Source organism: Fusarium subglutinans (genome assembly GCF_013396075.1).
Source record: "Fusarium subglutinans strain NRRL 66333 chromosome Unknown NRRL66333_c0000037, whole genome shotgun sequence".
NCBI lineage: Eukaryota > Fungi > Ascomycota > Sordariomycetes > Hypocreales > Nectriaceae > Fusarium > Fusarium subglutinans.
This window is the reverse complement of record NW_023502100.1, coordinates 400-21,044: the sequence shown is the minus strand read 5'-3', so window position 1 is coordinate 21,044 and position 20,645 is coordinate 400. Positions and strand designations below refer to the sequence as shown.

General features: G+C 48.8%; 5 protein-coding genes across 5 annotated transcripts; 4 read left to right on the top strand and 1 right to left on the bottom strand.

The window, feature by feature from the left end:
- Positions 1-3,020: 3,020 nt before the first annotated feature.
- On the bottom strand, positions 3,021-7,342 carry FSUBG_4155 (glycerate dehydrogenase; the record flags this gene model as incomplete). The annotated part of the gene is made up of 9 exons (XM_036682114.1): positions 3,021-3,916; positions 3,971-4,200; positions 4,648-5,138; positions 5,197-5,452; positions 5,510-5,617; positions 6,131-6,417; positions 6,477-6,988; positions 7,048-7,247; positions 7,323-7,342. The coding sequence occupies 9 exons, from the start codon at positions 7,340-7,342 to the stop codon at positions 3,021-3,023; spliced, it is 3,000 nt and encodes a 999-aa protein (XP_036540290.1).
- Positions 7,343-8,445: 1,103 nt separating this feature from the next.
- On the top strand, positions 8,446-10,517 carry FSUBG_4154 (flavin-containing protein; the record flags this gene model as incomplete). Its single annotated transcript, XM_036682113.1, has 4 exons — positions 8,446-9,082; positions 9,168-9,308; positions 9,370-10,039; positions 10,103-10,517. 4 exons carry the CDS (start codon positions 8,446-8,448, stop codon positions 10,515-10,517), a joined length of 1,863 nt encoding a protein of 620 aa, XP_036540289.1.
- Positions 10,518-11,590: 1,073 nt separating this feature from the next.
- On the top strand, positions 11,591-12,951 carry FSUBG_4153 (homocitrate synthase; the record flags this gene model as incomplete). Its single annotated transcript, XM_036682112.1, has 4 exons — positions 11,591-11,762; positions 11,813-12,111; positions 12,163-12,311; positions 12,375-12,951. 4 exons carry the CDS (start codon positions 11,591-11,593, stop codon positions 12,949-12,951), a joined length of 1,197 nt encoding a protein of 398 aa, XP_036540288.1.
- Positions 12,952-13,868: 917 nt separating this feature from the next.
- On the top strand, positions 13,869-15,104 carry FSUBG_4152 (GTP-binding protein ypt4; the record flags this gene model as incomplete). Its single annotated transcript, XM_036682111.1, has 4 exons — positions 13,869-13,931; positions 13,987-14,078; positions 14,163-14,292; positions 14,343-15,104. The coding sequence occupies 4 exons, from the start codon at positions 13,869-13,871 to the stop codon at positions 15,102-15,104; spliced, it is 1,047 nt and encodes a 348-aa protein (XP_036540287.1).
- An 872-nt stretch (positions 15,105-15,976) lies between these two features.
- FSUBG_4151 (beta-mannosidase) lies at positions 15,977-18,596 on the top strand (the record flags this gene model as incomplete). Its single annotated transcript, XM_036682110.1, has 2 exons — positions 15,977-16,486; positions 16,539-18,596. 2 exons carry the CDS (start codon positions 15,977-15,979, stop codon positions 18,594-18,596), a joined length of 2,568 nt encoding a protein of 855 aa, XP_036540286.1.
- Positions 18,597-20,645: the final 2,049 nt, after the last annotated feature.

The window sequence follows — 20,645 nt, the reverse complement described above, 5'->3', positions numbered from 1 at the left end:
TCGGGGATTTTATATCGAGGAGAGCAAGAAAGAGCAGGAGGGAAAGACATAACCTCCCGAGCAATGATATCTTCAATCGAACCACCCACACCTCAGACCAAACGGTGCAAGTGGCGTCGTCCCTGAGTGTAGTAGCCGCATCTGCATCTCAGCTCCCATCGGGGGTGGGCATCACATCGGCAGGGTAGTGTAGGTACCTAAGGTAAGGTGAGGTAGGGTACGACACGGAATGGAGTCTGACTCTGATATTGATACTCCCACGAGACGAGAGGTGTAACTCGGGTTACGCTACGGGGATAGCCTTTCTTTGTGATTGCTTGTCCTTCACGGACATGGGGGTTGATCTGGACGAGGGCCTTTTGTTCATGTCTGTCTGCCCAACATGATGCTGTCTAGGATATAGTTACAGTGGCTTTGAGAAACCAAGCATATAAGCATCATGTTGGTCATGCAAGTACACTATTTGCTTACCACAGTATCAAACCCCAATTGGCGTTATTTGGGTGATGATGTTTACAGGTCAGCACCCACAAGGCACATCGGCTTTAGTCCTGGATGGCGTTTTTTTCTTCGAGGCATACCCGCACACATGAAAAGAGAGAAAAAGGCGACTATTACCTTATCAACCTCCCTCAGCTGGTGAGGATGAAGTATTGAGACGAGACATCCGAGAACTAGATCACTAAGGGTAAAGCGCAAAGATACTGAAGCTGAAAGCTCTCATGACGAGTGGAGAAGGTTCAAGTTTTCTCGTGTAAGTTGGCCATTTGCACCAGAGGGAGAATGTCGCTGACGGGTCCGTCTCGGGCAAGCAGAGCTTGGAAGGGCTAGTTCTTGAGGGGGAGAGGAAAGTTTCATCTGTCACTTCAGCTCGCTTCAGTTGATCTCACTCGCTTATCCCCGCATGTGAAAATACATACCTGATTAACCAAAGAAGCAGTCCAAGGACCACAGTATGAGTACGAATGGGAATATGAGCGAACCAGGGCCATCCATGCCTGTCAACGGCGAGTACCTTTTAGATCCAACGGGCGGGCGTGCTCTAGTTACCAGGTACCATCGAGTCACCAGCCAAGCTCCCCTTCTTGTGCCGTTTGGCTTTGGCTCTGTACAACGGTCTTTACTTGCTTTAAGAGATGTAGTGTCTATGACACCTTGGTCCGTTGAAGCTAGAGCAGCGTCTTTCATGACGTTGAAGGCTTTGAGCTTGTAAGCTAAATAAGTTTGTTCAGTTGTGCCTCTGCAAATTTAACTCCAAACCATCTAAGCGACGTCACTCTTTTCGACTATTTTTATCAACTCTATTGGCTGGGTCTATTCCGCTTTCTTGCATCGGAATGAAATGTCCTTGAGACTCGACTCAGAGAGGCCGACTCAGCGAAAAAGGTCAGAGACAATAACAACAACATTGATAATAAAAGGTCCAGAGAATCGGATTTCCAAAAGAGCCCTTTATTTGCGACATGCGGATTCAACCACAATCCCTTACAAACAAGGGCTCGATAGTTCAATGAGCTTACAGAGCCTAGACCCTTGACCCTTGTAGAGATCGTGATGCAACTGTCCCGTTTAGAGACAAGGGGGGTATGCGCGGGGAACAACAGGATAGGATACTCGGACCCCGTTATCTGACAGAGATCAAAGAGAGACCAAAGAGAAGAGAGGAGACATGCATCAATCCCTACCCAGTCTTTCCAGCTGCTTCTCAGCAAGCCATGAACCGAGTATGCTCCACCATAAGCGGCCAAAACACCAACACCATAGCCACGAGACTCCAGAAACAGCATCCCTGCCCTAAAATCCTAGTGCAAATGATGCAAATCTGCAACTCCAAGGGATACTATTACCACTAGATCCACGATAGTCCCTGAAGCGAACGATACAATCCATCGCTTCGTGCCGTCCCCGAACCGTCGCGCCATTAAACGAGGCCAGCATCGCGACTAACATCAATAATCCAAGACTCGAAAAAAAGCCATATTCCTGAAGAGGCTTGAATCACATCTGTCTTGTGCTGAGATCACCTTTTCTAGGCCTAGTTTCATCGTATAAGAGCGAGAATAGCTAGCCTTGCACGGTCACGTTTTCGATTTCGAGGCTTCGATGTCTCAAATACAGCCAGAAAGGGACGCGCCGCCGTTCCCGATACCAGCTGAAGATCCTAAGGCTGATATTAACAAGACACGCCTCCTCAGCGTCTTGGGCGGTGAGATATGTAATCTGGCGGTTATTCGGCCTCAACTAGTGATGTTCAGTGCATTGTGGAAATTCGGCAGTTGATGAGGCATGGTCGAGAACCGCCTTGCGATGCTGTAGGATGGATGTAGATTAGGGCTGCGAAAGAGGTCCGCTGAGCCCAAACATGGCGGCAAAGACTGCCAATCATTCGCTAATCATCATATCACGGAGCAAATAGTTTCCACCACTATGTGATAGTCATTTCGAACCAAAATCAGCATCGATACCAGGCATCATTGGACATGCAGAAGTCGAGCTCCGAAACATTGCGGATCCTCGCCTTGGAACATGATGCCCGTAAACACATCACCTCTGCATGTATATGAATCAGAGCATGCATTCCAGCCTGAAGAAACGGGGATGTGTTGAGTAAATCCACGAGGGAACACATGGGGCCATGATCTACAGCCAAGGACATGTAAGTCATTTGATCAACGACTATCACCGTGGGTCCAAGGCTTCAATTCGGTGAAAAATCAACGAAACAGATATTTCATACACATATCAAAAAGTCCGGGGCCGTCGTATCATCAGGGATGCAACGGGTAGGCCCGTCCCAAACGCGCCGATCGCCAGCTGCAGTCTCATGCATATCACAGAATTCGTTCCCATTGTTTCGACTACAGAGCCTATCATGATGAACTGTCAAGGTCATGGATGTATGCAATTGTGCTTGTTTGTTCAGATTTGCTTTTGCCTCTGCCGTTGAGATGAAACTCGGTTCTGCACATAAGCATCTTCCAGAAGCCTTATCCTTGTCTTTTCTCTCTCGCCGATCATACCTAGGTGAATACGTTGTGTAACGGCTCGTTGGCAGCCCATCGCTCGATGTTCTCAACCTGTTGCTCATACCACGACTTGATGGTGTCCTCCTCGCAATAGCCCATGTGAGGGGTGACCAGAACCTGACTTGATCCATCGCGACCCCAGTTCTTGTTGCGCCACTCACTGTCGGCGGGGAGAGGTTCCGGCTCAAAGACATCGACAGCTGCGCCTCTGATACGGCCAGCCTTGAGATGATCGAGAAGATCTCTCTCCACGACGAGGGGTCCTCGAGAGGTATTGACAAACAAGGCTGTCGACTTCATCTTTGCCAAGTCCTCTTTGTTGACTATGCCGCGTGTCCTATCAGACAGGACAAGGTGGACAGACACCACGTCGGCAGTTCTGAAGAACTCGTCTCGGCTTACCACTTTGAACGTCTTCTCACCCTCCCCATCCTCAACAGGAAGACCAGCTTCCCTGGCCTTCTCATCTGCCGCCTCCTGTGTGAGGTTGCTACTCCACGCGATAATCTTCATACCCAATGCGACGTTAAGAATCCTCGCGACTGCGCTTCCCAATCTCCCGAGGCCGAGGACACCCAAAGTTTTTCCTGAGAGATCAGTCGCGAGACCGGTCTGCCACAAGCCCTCCTTGACAGCGGCATCATCCCTGGCGATGCCTCGAGCGAGTGAGAGGATGAGAGTAACGCAGTGTTGAGTAGTGCTGCCCGTGCCAGCGAGGACCGGCTTGCCGCTACGGGGCTTATCAACTGTTCCGGCAACTGGGATCCCTCGTTCTTTGAGGGTATCTAGGTCCAGGGATCTGTTGCGAAAGGCTGTGGTGAGGAGAAGTTTCAGTGAAGGGAGTTGTTGGATCAACTCTCGAGGAAAGGGCGTGCGCTCTCTCATCGTGCCTGGGTCGATCAGCCGCTTATTCTCGGGCCTCTCTGATAAGACATGATACTTACAGATAACATCAAAGGGCTTGAATCTCTCAACCAGAGCATCCTTGTTCGATTGTGAGCTGTCCGGGTGGTTGTAAGGCAGCAACGTATCCTTGATAGACACGACTTCATACTTGGATGGGTCGAGTTTCTTGAAGAAGGGGTCAGCAACTCCTTGGTAGTCGTCCAGAATTGCCACTTTAGTTGGAGCCATTGTTGGAGCTGCAATAGGTTTCGTGGTTATGGTGATACAGCTGTAGCTGTGTTGGTGTATGAGGTAAATGGAGAGGTAAGCAGTGTAAGTAGTTGTATTATAGACACTGTGCCAGGCGGTTGCTTCTGAGCAAGAATGTCGGTTTAATTCTTGGAAGGGGCCGCTATTAATTCACCTTCCAGGTGTTATTCGTGAAGATATTCTAGAGTTTTAAACGGAAGGTTGTGACGTTGATTGGGTAAGGTATGAAATGTCGCGAGGTGGCTAAGTCCTCTGCCGGATGCCGATCCGATTTCGCAATAGCTCTCCCGGAAACTATTCTCGGCAGACCAAGGCCAAGCAAGCTTCAGCGTCTAGTTAGTTACTACCTTGTTGGTGAACAAAATGAATTACATGATCATGCAAATTACCAATCTATTATTGTATTTCAAATCTGACAAATCAAAACTTACCACTCTCAATAACACAGGATTAATAACTATCTTACATTTTGCTGGGCATTCTCATAGCACCATCCAACCTAATAACAACACCGTTCAACATGACATTCTCAATTCCCTGTCGCGCCAATTGCGCAAACTCCTTGGGTTGACCAGCTCTCTTGGGAAACTCCATCGCGCCCTCGAGACTCTTCTTGACCTTCTCAGGCATCACGCTTGTCATTCGGCTGTCGAATAGACTGGGCGCAATGGTCACGACGCGGATGCCATATCGAGCAAGATCTCGTGCCATGGGAAGTGTCATGGCTGTTACGGCGCCTTTACTGGCAGAATAAGAGACCTGACCCTTTTGACCATCAAAAGCTGCTGATGAAGCTACCATGATGACAACACCTCGCTCACCGTCAGATCCCTCGGGCTCTACCTTGGCAAGGTGCTCGAGAGTCTGACGCACGAGGTCGATTGTGCCGCGAAGGTTGACGTTGATCACAAAGTCAAAGTCATCGAGACTAAATGCAGCACCATTGCGGTCGAGCATCTAGTTATTCAGTTAGCTGTGTTCTCACCCACTCAGTCACAAATTCGAAGAGTCTTACCGTTGCAGGAGTTGATACACCAGCTGCGGCAATCACACCTGCAAGAGGCTTCCCCGTCTCTTTAGCCCATTGTGCAGCACCTTGAACAGCCTTGGTAACACTCTCTGTCTCCAACACATTGCATTCAAAGAATTTGGCCGATGAACCCAATTTCTTGACCAGGTCTTGACCGTTCTCCTCGTTCATGTCGAGAATGGCCACATTGCCGCCATTGGCGCATATCTCTTCAACGCATGCCTGGCCCAGGCCGGAAGCACTGTATCTCAGTCAGCGACATGTGAAAGAGTGAGTGTTTTGATGTGGCTCTGCCTACCCTCCGGAGATGACAAATGTTCGATCTTGGATCTTCATGATGACTTTTGAATGTATGAATTGTATAAAGTATGAAAGGAACGGAGGAATGAACTGGTATCGAACTGACCTGGAGATGTCATTCATTCTCGGCCATTTAAATTAAGCACACGTGGGGAATCCGGGGGTGGCTGACCCGAACGTGCCTCGGCAACTGGCAATTCATATTTGATGGGTCTTTGCATATTACGATATGGTGTTCAGACACAGCGAGAAATGGGCAATACCAGGGTACCTAAGAGCTTGTATGGGAGATTTCATTCTGTAACAGAAGATGCGTTTAAATTGGCACAGTATACGCATGCGAAATAGACAATGAAGCGAATTACATATGATGTGACGGTGCAGAGTAGGTGGTCTAAGGTAAGTACCTAGGGCATGATGCTGATTTCAAATTCAACATTGACTTGATTTATTGCTAATCGCGCGAATGCAGAATGTAGCATCATGAGGGAGTTTTCTTGTACAATGAATCAATTATAAGCTTGTAAAGAGTGTCTTTCTTAGGGAAGGCTGTGTTGAAATGGGCCAGTATCAGAGCTGAAGGCCAGGACAATACACCGGGCCAAATTTCTTTACATACTCAACAGCTGCCAACAAATCTCCCTCCAAGGCCTCAAACAGACTCGGAGCATCTGGAAAGTAGTTCAAGATCTCGCGCGCTCGATGGGACCTGGCGCGCGTGTTGCAAGCCCATGTATAGACGCCCATGGGCTCCCAGCTCGAGCCACCACGCATCTCCCTTACCGTCTCAACACTCAGTCCTTTCGGCTCAGACACTGGAACGAGCCCATGGGAGTGGAGGATCTCACCTGCCCGCTGAGCCAGCTCACGTTGCGAGACTTCTTGGCTAGTGACAAAATAGTAGCCCTATGGAGACGAGACCTGATATCAGCAAACGCTTGACAAGGAGGGGGCACATTCGTTACCTCTTTACCCCAAATTGCGCCCTCGCCGCCTGAAACAGCTGCCTCAACGAGTTTGAGATACACCTTCGTGAGGTCGTCGATATGCACCCACGACCTTCTGTTCTCACCTGACCCTGCGTAGAACCCATGTCCTAGCTCTATCATGTTCTCGCACATTTCAGGCAAGAGGAGGCTGCGCGTGTTTCCTAGCCCGCGGCCTGGGCCATATATTCCTGATGGACATATGATTGCTGTCTTGAGCCGCTCTCCATGCATTGCCGCTGCGGTTTGCAGGATCTTGTCAGCAGGACGATGCAAATTGTCCTCGGGAAGACTGGTGATGGTATCTATGTCATCCAAATCGGACCATATCTTTGGGTTGAGTTCCCCATATGGCCCGGTTTTCCAGTCAGCTATGATACCTGTACCAGCAAGACGGATCAAGAAGCCGGGACCTGGAAGAGTCGCAGGTCGGCGAAGAAGACCGGCAATTAGTGCCTCAAGGCTTGGGATATGCTTAGGCTTGCCTCCATCTAGTATTTTGTTAGTGGAATGTTCTCCAAAGACACGTGTGAAGATGTTTAAGCCGTACGGATTACAACGTCATTCATGGCCGCAGTGTTCGAGATCAGCTGAGTGTCATCGAAGCTTCCACGGATAATGCCAACATTGGGATATCGGTCGACGAATGTGTCAGGAATGTTACGTAGAAGGACTGTGATCTTATACTCCGGATGATGGGTTACGAGAGTATCAAGGACAGTGCCGCCTATATAACCCGTGGCCGCGGTGCTGTAGAGCATCCAGTCAGTAAGTCATTGTGGCTAACACCATGTTAGACATGAAGACATGGAAGTTTCTGCATACAGGAAAATATTCAGGCCCATATTGTTCGCTATCTCTGCACTTAATTCAAACTAAGGTATGAGGAAGCTCTTGCTGAAAGGAGGAAGGATAAGGAGAAAGAACCTAAACTGCAGAGTAGTTTCGAGGAGGCTTAGGGAAATATAGGACGAACAGCGTAGGCTTTGGTGATCGAAACAAGGCTTCCATGAGCCAGTTATCCAAGTTGCATGCCACACATCACCCCTTCTCGTATTCGCCAAGTGGCAGCGCAGTGGTGTGAAGCTCGCGTATGCAAGTATGAGCGATAAATGCGAGTAGAGTAGGAAGCTGAATGCAAGAGGTTCTTTCGAGGGCCTTATAAGCGATGCAAGTGATGATATGATTACTCGATGTGACTCTGGGGCTGTTGGTGAAAGTGCACTTCTTGTCACTTTGGAGTTATCATTTCTGGGAGTCAAAACGTTGCAGCTTAATGCGGTTCCCGGCTCACTCGCCATCTCATCAGATACTCAGTAGGAACAGTATAGGGATTGATTTCGCCTAAACCTTAGATGCGATGTTTGGCAGAAACACAATTCGCAAACAAAGAGCCATCGCAGAGCAGAGCCTTGCCACTCCTACCCCTCCTCTTTAAACACAAAGAGTGGTTGCCGTAGTGTCTGTCTGAAGTGGCCCCTTATAGGAGCGCATGAGGATTGCTACAGTACATATTCCAGGGATGGAGGCTCACCGCACTCAATAAAGAATACACTGCATGTGTGAATTTCTGATGCCCTCTAAGATCCCATATTCGCGCCAAGACCTTCACGCCGAGTTACACAAAAACCTCCAGGCTGGGCTGCACGGAGACGACCCCTCTTCGGAGCATTGTGTAACCATACTACAGACATAGTTGCAACCAAAACTCCATGAAGGCGAGGCTGTGGCCATGGTCGGCTCTGAGTTATCATATCATGAAAATACAGATAGGCATTCAGCATGGCTTGACTCTAGGCCAGTATAGTAAATCTGGGGAACTTATAAACACCATGCTATCTTCCGATCAACTCCCACTACTTCACTACCCCAGTGTCCCATTATTGCCTATCTCACAAAGTTCCTCTGTCACCTAGCTCCCAGAATAATTAACAGGCTCATCGTATCGATGTCTGATCTTGCGGAAACCAACTCCCAGATACCTCCCGCCACAGCCTACCCCGAGGCCGGCCTACCCGAGAACATCAACCTGGAAGATGTTCCAGCTGGATGGGCCAAGTCTTTTGAGAAATTGATCCATAGTCAGGATCCTGCTTTGGCAGACGATGCCTTTATCCAAGAATCCTTCTGGCGTGACCATTTGTGCTTTTCGTGGGATTTCCACACATTGCATGGCCACAGAGAAGTGATCTCGTTTCTAAAGAGGCAAAGACAGGACTTCTTACTCCAGCGGATATCCGTTGACATGGATTGCCCCGATAAGAAGGCCAAGCTAGCAGCAGTTGACCACAATGGCAAAGTCAGAGGCATACAGTTTTACATCGACATCGAGACATCTTGCGGCATTGGCAAGGGTCTTATTAGGATGCTTTACGAGCTTAAATCCCGAAAGTGGAAGGCATTCACCGTGTACACAGCTCTGCGTGAAATTCGTGGCCACGAAGAAACCGTCAAGAATAAACGGGTAACAGGGCTTTTGTACAAGCGTTCCGGAGCAAGCATTGCGTTTGACGCCTGGCAATCGATCAAGGCAGCACCAAAGGACGACTTTGCAGACAGTATGGAGCCGACAGTTTTGATTATTGGTAAGTAAATATTCAATAATTGTAGCTGAACTTGTCACACCTTTGTCTAAGTACGTGTCCATATGAGACTGACTCAATCGATCAGGATCCGGCCAGGCTGGCCTTGCTTGCGGTGCTCGCCTTCTGCAACTCGGTATTCAGTGCTTGATTATAGACCGGAATTCCGAAGTAGGAGACAACTGGCGTAACCGATATAGTCGTCTTGTGCTTCACGATCCTGTCTGGTGTAAGCAAAGCCCATTAATGCACTGCGAACTTTAGAGGCGACGAACTAACCAACCTACTAGACAATCATATGCCCTACTTGCCATTTCCTAGTAACTGGCCAATCTTTGCACCTCGGGAAAAGCTTGCAGCATGGATGCAGGCCTATGCCCGAATTATGGACTTGAGTGTATTGACCTCAACAACAGTCCTGAGAGCAGAATGGGAGGGCGCATATTGGAACGTAACACTTGAACGGAAGACCCAAGATGGGCCCAGGAAGATGCGACAACTCCGCCCTCGCCACATCATACAAGCCACGGGCGTGAACGGCGAACCCAAAATCCCCAAGGTAGAAGGTATGGCCACCTTCCAGGGCCGTGTTTGCCATTCGTCCCAGTTCTCGAGCGCTCAACCGACGGCGACAACAGGGAAACACGCAGTGGTAGTCGGCACTGGTGTTTCAGGTCACGACATTGCTCAAGAGTTCTCTGAATGTGGCTACGATGTGACGATGATCCAGAGGTCCCCAACATGCGTCGACCCGAGCGATTACGTCCATGGTCAGGGTCTATACTCAGAGGATGGCCCGCCAACGGACGATGCAGACTTCCTCACACACAGCGTTCCGTTTCCACTACTCAAGAGAAGAGAGATCGAGAAGACAGACCAAGTTATGCTACAGAACAAAGAGTATTTTGATTCTCTGGAGAAGGTAGGCTTCAGAGTCGACAGGGGCCCCGATGGCGGTGGGTAAGTCTTCCATTATTGCAGCATGAACGGGCGAGTCTCAACTGACTGACTCAAAATGCTCAGGCGAAAGCTCAAGTTCTTGCAGTACGCCGGCGGGTCTTATATCGACGTTGGCGCCTCTAAACTCGTCATTGATGGCAAGATTCAGATAAAGCAAGGTATCGTGGCCATGATCAAGCCACACTCTTTGATATTGGATAGTGGGATCGAGCTGCCTGCTGATGAGATAGTCTTTGCCACTGGCTACACAAGTATGCTGGAGACCACAAAAGAAATCATGGGCGCTGAGTTTTCCAGCCATCTGCAGGAGGTTTGGGGCATTGACAAGGAGGGGGAGCTTCGTTCAGTTTGGCGGCGTTCTGGACATCCAGGCTATTGGTTTGCTGGGGGCAATCTCGCTCTTTGCCGATATTTCTCTAAACTATTGGCACTGCAAATCAAGGCAGTCGACCAGGGTATGATGCGTTACAGTCACTAGTTAGGAGATACAGGACATTATTACATAGTACTCCGTAGTTAGGTAGTTTTGCTAGGGTGAGCACATAACTAAGGTACCCAGAACCGAGGTCTAAGTTAGTGTGTACCTACATCTTTTATAAGTTGAGTAGAGTGAACCAATTACTTCCCCCGCGGACCTTTTACTCACCACTTTCAGGCACCTCCCGTGCCCTAGTAGCACGAATGGCTTATTTAGGTTCTCTAGTGGGCAACATCGCTCCGTCATACCTTAACTCAACTACTTATTCAACGATTCTGCCATGATCAATTGCTAGCCTCTAGCATCACTTCTCAACCCAAGGACCTACTGTAGATACTAAGTCTAAGAGATGATATAATAATGGCCTTACGTGTTTTCCCCCTCCTTCGTTCTGTTTCTAAAGTCTAATTGTCATTCGTGTTACATATGGTACATAACAAGGTATGGGTCAGCCTCAGACATAACAATGTGTCTTAAGCGACCTGTCACACGAAGCGCACATCTCATCCCTCACAATGTACGGATAAGCTGGCTGGCTTTATTTTTCAGCTGTCTGTAGGACCGAATAAACGCAGTGCAGGCTCGCGGGCGTACATATTAACTTCGAACACGATAGCCACCGTACATATTCACCGACCCAAGCTGTGTCTGAAGCTGACGCCAGCAGCCTAATATCAATCAGCCTAACATGGATGCAGTGCATTTGAGAGTCTTCCCCCGTAGTTTATAGCCTATCATACATGAGTTAAGGATAATCTATGACAGGTAACAAACCTTCTCAGACCTGCAGAAGCCCGCTCGCGAATTAAAGCCAATTGTTAAGTCCCTAGGTAGGTTCGGTACGTAGAACGCAGGGTTTGTTCCGAAACCCGGCCTGGGCTTGAGTCACCGACAAATGTGGGAAAACACAAGCGCCACCAGGCGTTGATCAGTGAAGTACGTAGGTAGGTAGCAAAAGTCTTCCCCCTCCCACTATTTTCCTTCACAACAAAATCAAGAAAAGCAGACAACATCAGCGAGCAACACGACACATAGTTCGGGAACAGCAAAATCTTGATGCTAAAGCAGACACAATGCAGTCAGCCAACAACCCCATCTCCCACCATACCAGCCACACCATGGGCCAAGGTGCCGCCAGTAGCAACGGCGGCGACAATAGCTGCGGAGCGAATTGCGTGGATAACCATGTTGCCCATGCAATTGGCGATGGAGATGGGGTTGTCCGAGTCTCGGGTGGAGAGACTGGTAAGCTTCTATGTGATAGACAATGTTGGTTCCTTGCTAATGCCTCATAGGAAACGATGGAGGCCTCGTCATGGAAGCCTCCGTAACGGATGTTGGTGTCAGCAAATTGAACCAAACTACTACTACCAACTATGAATCAGACGATGAAGGCTCTGTTGCGGACAGTCTCGGCTCCATTAGCGATGGGCCCAGCTTTGGAGGAACTTCGATCCGATCCCTGGGTAACATGTCCAACTGGAGCATCATCGACACTACTCTGCGTGAGGGCGAGCAGTTCATCCATGGCGATTACAACACTGAGACTAAGCTCAAGATTGCTCGAGCTTTGGATGCCATCGGTGTTGAATACGTGAGTCTGTTGAATAAGCAGACAATTGATCTCAACTAACACATGATCTAGATCGAAGTGACCTCACCTGCTGCTTCTCCTCAGTCCAAGTTGGACTGCGCGGCTATCTGCAAGCTGGGTCTCAAGGCCAAGGTTCTTTGCCATATTCGATGCAACATGGACGATGCCAGAATCGCAGTTGAGACCGGCGTCGACGGAATGTATGTCGATTCATCAATTCAAACTCATGTAATTCTCACATTCAACTAACACTCTTATCACAGCAACATGTGCATCGGTACTTCCACTCAGCTCATGACGCATTCCCACGGAAAGAATCTTGACTGGATCGCCGCCAAGGCCACGGAGGTCATCGAATTCACCCAAGCTCACGGCATTGAAGTCCGATTCTCCGGCGAGGACTCGTTCCGCTCCGACTTCAGTGAGATTCTGAAGCTCTACTCGCTCATGGACCGTCTCGGCGCCCATCGCGTTGGAATCGCCGACACCGTTGGCGGCGCTACTCCTCGCGAGGTCTATGAAAAGATCTCCACGCTCAGGCAGATAATCGGATGTGATATCGAGACTCACTTCCACAACGACACCGGGTGTGCCGTCGCCAACGCCTACACTGCGATTGAGGCTGGGGCCACTCACATCGACACCACTGTCCTGGGCATCGGAGAGAGGAATGGAATCACTTCCCTTTCCAAGCTCTTGCAGTGCATGCTTCACATGGGCCATGATTCTGTTCTGGCCAAGTACAAGCTTGAGAAGATCCCTGCTCTCGAACAGCTCGTCGCTGAAGCCGTTCGCATCGAGATCCCCTGGAACAACGCTTCACTTGCAGCATATCTCTGAACGTAACAATTCAGAGATCGCCCTGCAGGGCTAGAGCCAGACGGCTCAACCTACCTTTCTATACTGCTAAGCTTGGTGTGAGGAGAGTATCAAGTAGTACTCAAATAGTAAGAGAAACAAAGTGTTTCGTGCGAACTTTTCAGAACTGGCCGTGATTTGATTGTGTGTCGTCTGTGCGAAAGAGCTTGATAACCATCGGCCTACGTAGTGCTCTTTGATTCAAAACCGGGCTCGAGACAATATTAAGCTTTGAAACAACACTGAATCTCTGAGACAAATGCCGCATTGTAAATTATGTAGACATGATGCACCGCAAGTCGCAAGCCAAGGCCTAGGCGAAGACGCATATGGTGTGTATCAGTAGAAAAATCAGAGATTTCATGGCCCCAGAACCCCAGATTTTGCATCTCTACCGATCGGCAAATACATTTATCTGTAGCCAATTATCTTATCCCAAGAATCCAAGCAGTGACAACGATCCACTCGAGCTCAGGCGGTGTTATCGGGCTCCCATTTACGGATACCTCGTCACGTTATCATCACCTAATGACGCTATCTCCCGTTAGAGCTTGAGGACTCCAGCTACGTAAGGTATGTATTTACAGGGCGACCCACCCTCGCTCTCACCGAGCAGACAGAACAGGGCATGTAAACATCCATTCCATCCATGTCCAGGGATCGATCGCATTGCATCGTCTTTTCTTGCCAATTTTAACGGCTACAAAAACAAGAACAAGGACATCCTACTCCTCCTCTATATCCTACCTACCACCGACAACAACTCTCCCTATCTACTCGACTTGGCTTCCTAAATACCTACTATCGCGATAACCAACCGAGAGCCAAGACATGCGATATCGTCCGACCGCCTAAAATATATCCGCCATTATTTTTCACCGTCTCGTCATTTGCCCGCAATGACCAGGCCTCGCCGGCACTCCGGCGCGAGCGAGGAGAGCTCGGGTACGGCTCGGGAGCAGGTAGGCCAGAGGAACATCGTTGTCGACGTGATACCAAGCGGCTGACCATGATAAGGAGCTAGGGAGCATGTACGATTACCTGGCCAAGATTATATTGCTTGGGCCCAGCGGAACTGGAAAGTACGTCATTATCGAGGCATTTGGCGAGTAAGCGAGCGATCGCAAACTTTCTCTCGCGACAAAGGCGCTTTTACACCAGAGTCTTTGACTGACTGTCTTGTGCCTTTATAGGTCCTGCCTACTACATCGTTTTGTCAAAAATGAGTGGAGAGTCTTGTCGTCGCAGACCATCGGCGTAGAGTTTGCTACAAAGATCATCAAAGTTGGTACCGGGTCAAGGCGGAAACGGATAAAGCTTCAGGTACATTACACTCGATCGCGCGACAAAGAACGCATGTTAACAGGATCTAGCTCTGGGATACGGCGGGAACAGAGCGTTTTCGATCAGTCTCTCGCTCCTATTATCGAGGCGCCGCGGGCGCTATCCTCGTCTACGACCTCACTTCTCACGCATCCTTCCGAAACGTACAACCTTTCCTAAATGATGCTCGAGCGCTTGCGTCACCGAACCTGAGCCTTATGCTCGTAGGCAACAAACTCGATCTTACCGATACACTCGTCGACACAAGTCTTCCGCCCCCGACACCAACGAGCGTCACATCCAACTCCACTCTCACATCTGGAATGCTCGGCGCTGGAGGTAGCTCTTATACAAGTACAGCCACGACTAGAGATCGCGGAGCGTCCATAAGCGCAGGAAGTCAACAAAGAGCTACAGTCGCACCAGAAGGCAGAGAAGTTACGCGAGCGGAATCCAGTCGATGGGCTAGCACAGCAGGAATATCGGTGGTGACAGAAGCGAGCGCATTCAACGGCGAGGGCGTCGACGAGATCTTCGAAAGGCTAGCAAGAATAATTCTCACAAAGATTGAATTGGGAGAAATCGACCCTGATGACCCAGCGAGTGGGATCCAGTATGGCGACAGCGGTGGATGGAACACAGCTAGTGACGGAGGCAGTATCAAGAGTTCTATGACGGGCGCCACGGTGGAAGATGGGCATAGCGGACTGAGAAGGAGGAGGAAAAAGAACAGGACGCAGAACTGGGGACTACGGGAGTGGGAAGAGGTGTTTACACTGAGCAATCGACGTAGAGGAGGTGGTTGTTGTTGATTGTTCAAGTTACTTTTTACCCTTTTCCCGCTTGGAGCTCCTCGTAATGGATTGGCAGTGTTTGAAGATATCCGGTTTCATGGTTAGACCGGTAGTGTTTAGGAAGACATTCGTTCATCAGCGTGTTCGGCGTTTGGATAGACGAGATGGGGCTGCGGACTGCACACGACTAAGCGAGTTTGCGAGCAGTACTTGAGTCCGAATAATGTACTTAGTAATGACAACCCTTTCTTGAAGACTTTGAGAAGATACCATCCGTCTAAATGGCTGTTCGGTGTCAGTAATAGTTACTCTATTCTTCAGAAGCAATCAGTGAGGGCCAACACCGTCTATACCAAGACTGGATGGATGTAAGTGGCTGTCTAATGTTGATCTTGAATAAAGGGCTGACGTCAAATTCACAAGTTAAGCTGAGTGGGTTACTCGTCGCGTGTGAAATTCCACCATTCATCGCATGGAATTCAGCTTGGCTTGAAGAACTGGAGTTGGCGCTTGCTTATTGGTGTGACGGATCGATCGACGTGCCGCAGAAGCGCTTGTGGAAGCTCTTCTGCAGTGTAAACGTCGAAATAACATGGTGTCGCTCATAAACTGACCATTGAGATTGAGTAAAAGAATTGGATGTCTTACGAGGATTGCCCGTCCGTACCTGGAGGCATTTGTACATCGCGGGGTCATCATGACTTGCACCTGCCCTGGCAAATTGCCCGGTTAAAGCCATCGTTCCTTCCAGTTCAAAAAGGTCGGATCGTCAACCAAGACATTCCTTTCTTGCCATTTTCTGTATCCTTCAACTTCACTCTTTCATAAATCCCCTGAACTGATTTCCCCCACAACTTGCACAACCATAACTTCACCGGGACCCGTTCGTCATGCCCCCCCGCACCGTTACCCCGATCGACAAGAACTGGCAATTCAAGCAGGAGAAAGAAGACGACTCCTCTTATTTACCGGTGGCTCAATTTCCAACAAACGTTCATCTTGACCTCTTACACCATAAGAAGATTCCTGATCCTTACATTGGAAAGAACGAGCTCAAAGTGCAATGGATCGGAGAGACTGCATGGGTGTACAAGACGACCTTTTCTAGCCCCGAGACTCATGATGGCGCAAAGGCGATTCTGGCCTTTGATGGCCTTGATACCTTTGCCACGGTTGAGTTGAATGGGGAAAAGATCCTTGAGACCGAGAACATGTTTGTTCCCGAGCGTGTGGACGTCACAAAGAATCTTAAAAAGGATGGCGAGAATGAGCTCCGCATCATATTTGATTCAGCGTATTTGAGAGGATGGAAGTTAGTGGAAGAGCATCCTGACCACAAGTATGTTGTCTGGAACGGGGATGGTTCAAGACTGCCTGTCAGAAAGGCGCAGTACCACTGGGTAGGTCATTCCATCTTTGGTGTTTCATGCCCAGTATCTAACTGATTCTCAGGGTTGGGATTGGGGCCCTGCTTTGCTTACATGTGGTCCCTGGAGACCTATCAACCTCGAAATTTATCAGTCTCATATCGCAGATCTCTACACTGAGTCAGAAGTTGAGAAGTCTCTCAAGAAGGCGGATGTTGTTGTTCATGCGGCTGTTGAAGGCAAAGCCTCGAAAGTCCGCTTTGAAGTCTCTTTACAGGGAAAGAAGGTTGCATCTGAAACCGCACATGTAAAAGACAAAGTCGCAACTACTACGTTCCACATCCAAGATCCGGCTCTCTGGTATCCAGTCAGATATGGAAAACAGCCCCTGTATACCATCAAAGCTACCCTTCTTGAGGACGACAACGAGATAGATATAAGCTTCAAGAAAATCGGCCTTCGCAAACTTGAACTTGTTGAACGGGAGCTTGACGGTCAGCCAGGTACCAGCTTCTTTTTTCAAGTCAACAACATCCCTATTTTCTGCGGTGGAAGCAACTGGATTCCAGCAGATAACTTCATTCCTCGAATTACGAAAGAGAGATACCGTGACTGGGTCAAGCTGGTCGCTGATGGCAACCAATTTATGCTCCGAGTTTGGGGAGGAGGTATCTACGAAGAAGACGTCTTCTATGATGCCTGCGATGAATTCGGCATCCTTGTTTGGCAGGACTTCATGTTCGCTTGCGGCAACTATCCTGCCTGGCCTGATCTACTCAAGTCTATTGACCGAGAAGCTCGAGCCAACATCAAGCGACTTCGCCACCATCCATCAATTGTTCTCTGGGCTGGAAATAACGAGGACTACCAATTACGTGAGTCCGAGAATCTCACATATGACTTCGACGATCATGACCCAGAGAGCTGGTTAAAGACCGACTTCCCTGCCCGCTACATTTACGAGAAACTACTTCCAGACGCTTGCAGAGATCTTCATCCAAATGCCGTCTATCATATTGCCAGCCCTTGGGGAGGTAAGGTGACCACTGACCCAACTATTGGAGATATCCATCAATGGAATGTTTGGCACGGCTCTCAGCAAAAGTACCAAGACTACGATAAGCTTGTTGGTAGATTTGTTTCCGAGTTTGGTATGGAAGGCTTCCCAGATATTAAGACCATCGATGCTTTCCTTCCACAAGGCAAAGATGACCCTGAGCGATTCTCTACATCATCTACGATTGACTTTCATAACAAGGCAGATGGACAGTTGCGTCGACTGGGTCTGTACATGGCCGAAAACTTCCGTTTCACGCTGGAGCCCTTGGAAGACTACGTCTACTACAGCCAACTGCTACAAGCCGAGGCCCTAGCCTCAGCCTATCGGCTCTGGAAGCGACAATGGCAGGGCCCGAAAAAGGAGTATTGTAGCGGCGCCTTGGTTTGGCAAACCAACGACTGCTGGCCGGTTACTTCATGGGCCATCTGTGACTACTACCTTCGACCCAAGCATTCCTACTTCACCATCAAGCGGGAGATGGCGCCTATCACTATCGGCATGACGCGTAGAGAGCACAAGCACCCCAGGAACAAATACACAAGGGTTGATATTGAGACTAAGGTCAAGGTTGAGATTTGGGGAAGTAACCTCAAACTGGAAGACGTTACTGTAGACTGTGTTGTCAAGGCCTGGGACGTCGAGACTGGAAAGGAGACATACTCCCAGACAGTTGTTTCTGATCTAGTTCTCCAGAGTAACCGATCAACGGAGATCAAGACACTGGATGTCCCCGTTGAGAAGCCCAACGCTGACCTTGAGGCGAAGACTGTTGTCGCAGCATACTTCTACCAGGATGGCAAACAGATTGCACGATATGTCAACTGGCCCGAGCCACTGAAGTACCTACACTTCCAAAAGCCCAAGAACCTCAAGACTGAAATTTCTGAAGGATGCAAGTTCGTTGAGATTAGCGCTGAGGTGCCTATCAAGGGACTGGCGGTCTTGAGCGAAGACGATAAGGTCAAGTTTGAAGACAATCTAGTCGACGTTGTCCCGGGTGAGGTTGTCAAGATTGGTGTTACAGGTGCCAAGAAGGGCACTGTAATGAAGACACAGTACTTGGGGATGCAAGTCCACGGTTGAGAGACAGGGTATGTTTAATGTTACGTAGACACGAAGGGGTGAACTGACAGTAATTGCGACACTCGAGCCTCGGGAGATGTTGTTTTCTGCCTGGAGCTTCAAGTGTTTCAGCTATACGAACAGCAAGTTCAGATTGGCTTAAGCTATGAAGATCTTACAAGCTGCAAGCCACGAGCAGTCAATAGCTACCATCCACACAAAATTCTAACTCACAGTTGCCACACAAGCATAACGGCTATCGTAACTTTATGAGGAAACTTAGTTACCCCCGCTCCCCCGGATATTTGATATGCCAGTGGTCGTAGATGCTTTGGTGATCATGCTATTGATATAGAAATAATTGCCTGATCGATCCTGTATGACTCGTAATATAATAAAAGAATTCAGATGCCGGGGTAAGGTATGAAGTGAGATGATAATAGCATGAAGGGATCCAAATTCTCGTTAGCTACTTTCAATTCCCGCATTATTGATGCTTGATCTTATTGATTTCATACAATAAAATCTTGAGAGAAGTTCCAATCTATACCCTCCGCTCAACACTCAAATAATTGCACTGTCACTATGCCTATCTATCTGAGCATGCAAAGTCCGCTTCTCCAGCCCAGACACTTACGAGAAGTTCAAGGTTATCTTCGGCAACACACTTCGCCATCTTATGACACTCACACGATTTTTATACCTAATCTGGTGGGAGTACCTTGACAATAGAAGCTTGTACCACGAATGCAGTTTCTGGACCAGTCGTGGTGCTCTGTATAACTGGCATAAGAGTACGTACTACAAATACTACAAGGAGTAAGCAGCTAACGGGGCTATTATAGAGGACACCATTACTAATTACGAGCTTCTTAGGACAAGGTTGCTTCGTGTATGTTCTGTATGTAATCACACTCAGGATAAGAAGTATAATCTTGCTGAGGAGCATGCTGTTCGTCATGAACAGTGTCCGCAGTGCGGTTTTCACTTCCCGGTGTTGGAGGAATCACCGTCGACTTTTGCAGTTTTCAAGGATGTTCCGGGAATTCCGATGCCAGAAGGAACCCCGACCAAGGCCTATGATAGTAAAGTCGATGGGATACTGACTGATGGGAATAAGGAGCCGAGTGGCTGTCCGATGTGATCGCTTCAGGAGAAATGATAGGAATGGAGTCCATAAATCTGTGTGTTTGTGTCAGCTCGAGGTAGTTGAATTAAGGTTATCTCTGACAAATTCTGGATGTCTCAGTGTCGACCCAACTACTAACCTGCAGAGCTGACAGTGCATATCCTTTGCAATGTGAGGTGCCTGCTCCTCTTGTATAGGGACCAATAGGGGCTGACGCTCTTACACCACAAGAGAACGGCACTACCACTCAGTATCTGTATGACCGGCAGTTGAGACTGATGGTACTCGCATGTAGAGAGGTGTAATCAACCAGCATCACGAAGAGTTTCGTCATGAATCGTGTTTCCGGAGGCGAGGGTGCTTTGGTGCATTGGGGAGACACAGTCGCTGAGACCCATACAATCAATCACAGATGTGTTTCTTTGTCTCTCAACTCCCTAAATAAAGAATTCAGGACGATTATCGAGGTCGGTGAGGAAATATCATCGGACTAATGGACTTGAGAGACAGAAGGGAGTGTTGATGGAGGTACGAGCGAGTCTCGAGTGTTGTTTTCGCAATAAAACGCAACACACATGATTAACACTATGACCTCGCGTGTGAAGGGCCCCTGATCATACGAACCAGCATATCCCGAAGTGCAGCTGGCATTTTGCGGAGCGATGCAATTACAGGCTGCCTTAACCACCACACGCCGTGTTGGCAAGATAACAACGTGTCACTGCCTGATGCAAGGTCCGTATAAGACCATCATCAAAGCTGCGTCGATGATTGGGCGTTATGGATATAACCTAAGAACTCTATCTCCAAAGACAAGGGGATACTGCATCCCTATATCTGGATCTCAGACTGGGGTTGAAGACCGTACTCCAGTACGGTACTAGGGCTCTAATGTTAAAACAGTACTAGCTGTGCTCGCCAAGACCTAGTATTGGAGCTAG